The sequence below is a fragment of the Palaemon carinicauda genome, chromosome 8 (genome assembly GCF_036898095.1).
Source record: "Palaemon carinicauda isolate YSFRI2023 chromosome 8, ASM3689809v2, whole genome shotgun sequence".
NCBI lineage: Eukaryota > Metazoa > Arthropoda > Malacostraca > Decapoda > Palaemonidae > Palaemon > Palaemon carinicauda.
The window spans coordinates 99,703,728-99,709,434 of NC_090732.1; the positions used below are offsets into that span (position 1 = coordinate 99,703,728).

The 5,707-nt window shown below is 39.1% G+C and overlaps 1 protein-coding gene across 1 annotated transcript; it reads left to right on the forward strand.

Annotated features, from left to right (window-relative positions):
• Positions 1–239: 239 nt before the first annotated feature.
• On the forward strand, positions 240–710 carry LOC137645383 (uncharacterized). Its single transcript, XM_068378190.1, has one exon. The coding sequence runs from the start codon at positions 240–242 to the stop codon at positions 708–710; it is 471 nt and encodes a 156-aa protein (XP_068234291.1).
• Positions 711–5,707: the final 4,997 nt, after the last annotated feature.

Here is a 5,707-nt window from a genome sequence, read left to right on the forward strand (position 1 = left end):
CTTGACAGACTCAATAACAAAAAAGAGTAAGAGAGGAGCTCGCAAAGCATCCTGAAATCCAGACCCAAAGCTCCTATGGGAAGGATCACAGCAATAACATAAAGAGCCTGGAAATAGGTGAAGAAATTCTACAACTGAGCCCATACACAACTCAGGGCATACAGCACACCCCACCCTGGAAAAAAGAAGTGGCTACATTTAAATACACAAAGCTTCCAAAAGCAAAGGAAGCCTGAACAATGGAGGAACTAAGAACTGCAGCCCAGGAAGCAATCAGGAGCACAGAAACTGCAGGGGCGCAGACCTACTACACAGATGGCACTGTAGATCCTGGAATTCAGACAGCAGGAGCTGCAATGTACTCCAACAACTTCACGGCCTGTTGGAGAACATCCTACAATGCCTCCACCATACAGACAGAGCTTGTTGCAACACAACAACCACTAAAATGCTCCATTGAAAATGAAGAAGGACCAGTAGTTATCCATACTGGCTCAAGACCCTCAATGCAAGCCTTGCAACAAGCAAAGAACAATGAAAACAAGGCTCTACTAACTAATATCAAAGCACTTTTACATCAGCATAATGAAAGAGGCAGACCTGTGAATCTCAATTGGATTCCCAGTCACATAGGAATACCAGGGAATGAGAAAGCAGATGAGCTAGCCAAAAGCACCAAATGCATAGACAGGGTACAGGTGCACATATAGCCTGCACTTCAACAAATAAAATACAAAATAAAGTCACAGCTCAAAGAAAATCTGATCAAGGACCTACACAGGTGGATAGGGAATAACTCCCCATCTGCCACATGGTTCAAATGGGCCACAGATCTAGTGTCTCGCACCACTGACAGACGCACACCAAGAGAACAGGCTGTATGCATTCACAGACTCAGGCTGGGATACAAAGCAAATTGGGAGATGTTAGAAAACAATGAAAGGCCTTGTGAATACCGTGACGTTACACCACAACAGGCCCTCCTGCGCTACCTACTAGAATGTAGGAAGACAGTACAATTGAGGGGTAACCTACAAGCGGACATCAACTTGCAACACGCCACGCAGAGTGCAGCCACACTGGCAAAAGCAATTGTTGAAAACATAAAAATCCACAGACAGTTGCTTTGAAACCTACTTCCACCGAGGTAATGTAACCTCTGAATTCCTCATTGAAACTCATCTCATCCCCACGCTGCAAGGCCCTATACACACCATTTCCTGTATTTTTCCATAACTACTCCTACTACTTAAATATTCTGCAGGGACCCTAGGGAGTAAAGGGTTGAACAACCCCACCTGCAACATTTCTCTACATTTCAAAGGCCTTATAATCTTTCAAACTACCACTATCCGTAACATGATGGCCCTCTTTCAGAAGGTTGGTTGTTAAACAAAAGGAGATTTGAAAGGTTTTTAATTGCAGTGACAGATGTGAACAGAGGAAGGATGATGTTGGATCATCCTTCCTCTGTTCACATCTGTCACTACAATTAAAAACCTTTCAAATCTCCCTTTGTTTAACAACCAACCTTCTGAATTTTTCAGATCACCTATGTGCCGAGCAAGGGAAAGGCCAGTGCCAACAGGAATTATTGGCTACAATACAACAGCAAGCAAGCAAGCAACTGGGCTCCACAAGGCACTAGAAGAGTTGGAAGATGGAAGACCCCGGCCTATATGGCTGTGGACTATGAAGTGTGAAGTAGGAGATGATTAATGGAGAAGTATTGATTTAAAAGTTCAAGACAGAGGTGACTGCCGAAATCTAACCGAGGCCCTTTGCATCAATAGGCGTAGGAGCTGATATATATACATATATATATATATATATATATATATATATATATATATATATATATATATATATATATATACATATATATATATATATATATATAGAGAGAGAGAGAGAGAGAGAGAGAGAGAGAGAGAGAGAGAGAGAGAGAGAGAGAGAGAGAGAGAGAGAGTGTATATTCAAAGGCCTTTCACTTTCTCCCTCAGTCGTATTTTTTATCGTTATATTTATATAATTTTCTAAATAGACGTTGCATGATCTGGTCAAGAACTGGACGTGATAAGGCTACTGACCCCTATCTAACCTCATTTCATCTCAAATGAATACACTCGAATCTCAGACATTACCGTCTTCATAAATTGCTGAAGATTAAAGGAAACACCGATATTAAACCATGCAATTTGAAAGGGGAAAAAATAAAAGACCACGTCAAATTCAAAATTACCGACAACCTTTGGTTATGCTTTATAAAGGACCGAATATTCTAATTGTTGCCTTCCGCGATATATCGCATTTCAAAATTGTTCAACGTAAGTCCTTTTAAAATTGTGCTTGTGAAATTTATCGAAAATAAACATCACCAAAGCGTCCTCTAGTTATCCCATATCGATATGTACATAACTGTTGTGAGTTTTACTCTTTGTGTTTTATAGGTAGTAGGGTGGTCATGGGCCCTGCCATCCGTTGAAATACTACCACTAGAGAGTCATTGGCGCCTTTGACTGGCCAGACAGTATTACATTGGATCCTTCTCTCTGGTTACGGCTCATTTTTCTTTTGCCCACACACACACACACACACACACACCGAATAGTCTGGAATATTCTTTCCACATTCTCCTCTGTCCTTATACATCTGACAACACTGACATTACCAAACAATTCTTCTTTTGCTCAAGGGGTTAACTACGGCACCCTAGTTGTTCAGTGGCTACTTTCCTCTTGGTAAGGGTACAAGAGACACTTTAGCTATGGTAAGCAGCTCTTCTAGAAGGAAACTTCAAAATCAAACCTTTGTTCTCTAGTCTTGGGTAGTGCCATAGCCTCTGTACCATGGTCTTCCACTGTCCTGGGGTAGAGTTCTGTAGCTTGAGGGTACACTCAGGCACAATATTCTATCTTGTTCCTCTTCCTCTAGTTATTTTGAAGTTTTTATAGTTTATATATGAAAGATTAATTTTAATGTTGTTTTTGTTCTTGAACTTCTCTTTTAGTTTATTTCCTTATTTCCTTTTCTCATTGAGCTATTTTCCCTATTGGGGTCCTTGGGATTATAGCATCCTACTTTTCCAACTAAGGTTATAGCTTGGAAAATAATAATAATAATAATAATAATAATAATAATAATAATAATAATAATAATAATAATAATATCGATTTATATCCAGAAATTTACATGTTTATATTTACAATTCTGTATATGTTACGTTAACAGCAAGGCCGTTCACGGGAAAATATATGCAATAGACATTCAACAATGATTTCAAGGCCCCTTTGAATACTAAAATTCACTTACGTTAATCATTACTTTAATAAATCCACAGTTCGGATTATGAAAAAAAACCAGTTTTACTGGTAATATTGGAAATCAGATAGAGTTAAGCTTGGCTGACACTTGCACGATTCAAGAATTGGCGCGCGTCGCAGCGTGGCCATGCCTTCCTACTGACACAGTCACATGTACTTCACGCATTGATGGCAGGAGCAGTTCACGACTAGTTTACGCACTTCACGAACAGTTTGCACATGGCACGAGCAGTTCACGACTACTGCCCGACAGTGGCACTTGCGTTGGTGTGGGGATATATATAGGGGGCTTCCTGGACACTGCTCGCCATTCCAAAAATCGCCAGCGAAGAGACAACTAATATCACAGAGACAACATTCCTACAACAAAGCAGACACGAGGAAGAGAAAGCAGAGAAGGCTAGAGGCCACAGGCCAGAGGCAGAGACTGCTGAGAGAGATCATTCCTCTCAGTCTCTGGCATTTAGCAAGTTGTCTCTTCCAATCCAAAAATGACCAGGGGTTGGGGAGGCCCCCTTTTTATATGGCATGCCCAAGTCGGCACGACACCGTCCGAATTGCGCAAACTCGTCGTGCCAATGCAGGAAGTGCGTAAGCTATGGGCAAACTACGCATGAACTCTTCGTGCCAGTTCGTGTCAATGTGGTCACTGATGGGCACGCATTCATGAACTATTCGTGAACTTGTGAACTCGTTGTGAACTCATCGTGAACTATGCGTGAACTAGTCATGAACAGTGCGGGAGCCTCCCAGTTCATGCCCCAAAATGGCACGACTTGCCACGACAAAATAGTAGCCAAAAGTCGTGCACGTATCAGCCTAGCTTTACTTAACCTTTATGACCAATAACGTAAATCATTGAAATATATTAAACGGATATTACGCGGCTAAAGTTGAAATCCAGATGTGTATTTATACTTACATTCTACTTATCATTTACTGCATCAATCAAAAGTAAGCTATAATGTAATTGCTCTTGGTGCAAAAAAGTCATGAGATTTCAATTCCAATTATATGATAACGATTGCTTAAAGCCCTTTTGTGTAAGCAAACATTTTTTTTTAGAACCAATATTCAAATAATGTATGATAATTATATCTTTTAAAAATAATTCAGCATAGTATTGGTCAAATATTCTTAATATTCAATTCTAAGATTTTTAGTAAGACGGTGTACTCAGCCTGTAAGAGGTGCACAAAAATTTTAAAAGTGGTCTGTTAGCCTTCAAAAAATGCTACTTAAACATTGCTTTACGCACATTCCCCGGGGATACAATCTCTCAAAAGGCTAAAAAACTTTCAGTGCCTAAAAATACAAAGACCAAATAACATCAACACGATTATGCCTAAAATACGTTTAAAATCAAACCAGATATTTCAAAAATATCTTTTGAAGGTAATGAGTACTAAATTTTTCTCTTATAAAGCTTTTGAAGAGAAATGTCTGCGCACTTACTTTCCTAATAAATTTTAGATAAGAACGGCTTGCTTTTATTTATCATTCAGTAACTCCTCTAATCTTATCAAATGTTACGAAAAATTTCGCTTATAAAAAAAGAAATAACTGTTCTATTAGAGTACCTTGTCTAAATAATCATAACAATTTTTCGTTTTCCACCAGTCACTCGTTGAGATAATACTGCAAGAGCTATTGGATCATTCGACTGGCCGGACAGTACTGCATTGGAACCCTCTCTCTCTGGTTCATCATCATCATCTCCTATTATACCTATTGACACAAAGGGCCTCGGTTAGATTTCGCCAGTTGTGTCTATCTTGAGATTTTAAATAATTACTTCTCCATTCATCATTTGCTACTTCACGCTTCATAGTCCTCAGCCATGTAGGCAGGAGTCTTTCAACTCTTATAGTGCCTTGTGGAGCCCAGTTGAAAGTTTAGTGAACTAATCTATATTGGGGAGTGCGAAGAGCATGCCCAAACCATTTCCTTGTACCCCTCACCATGATCTCATGCTCATGTAGCACTCGGGTAATCTCTCTTATGGCATTTCTAATCCTGTCCTGTCTTTTAACTCCCAATATTCTCCTGATGGCTTAGTTCACATATCTACAAAATCTGTTGGATATTGTTCCATTGTCATACAACGACTCATGTACATGCAGTAACACCGATCTCACTAAACTGATATATAGTCTAATTTTCATATGTATTTTCAGGCAATTTGATTTCCAAACTTTACTTAACCTAGCCATTGTCTGATTTCCTTTTTTCAATTTTTCATTAAACTCAGATTCTACAGACCCTGTATTAGAAATCATGGTTGAATATTTACATGATTCCACATCATTAATCCTTTCTCCTTTATTTTTATTCCCCATACTTAATCAATGGTAACATATAACATACTAAAAGTTGCAAAAAGG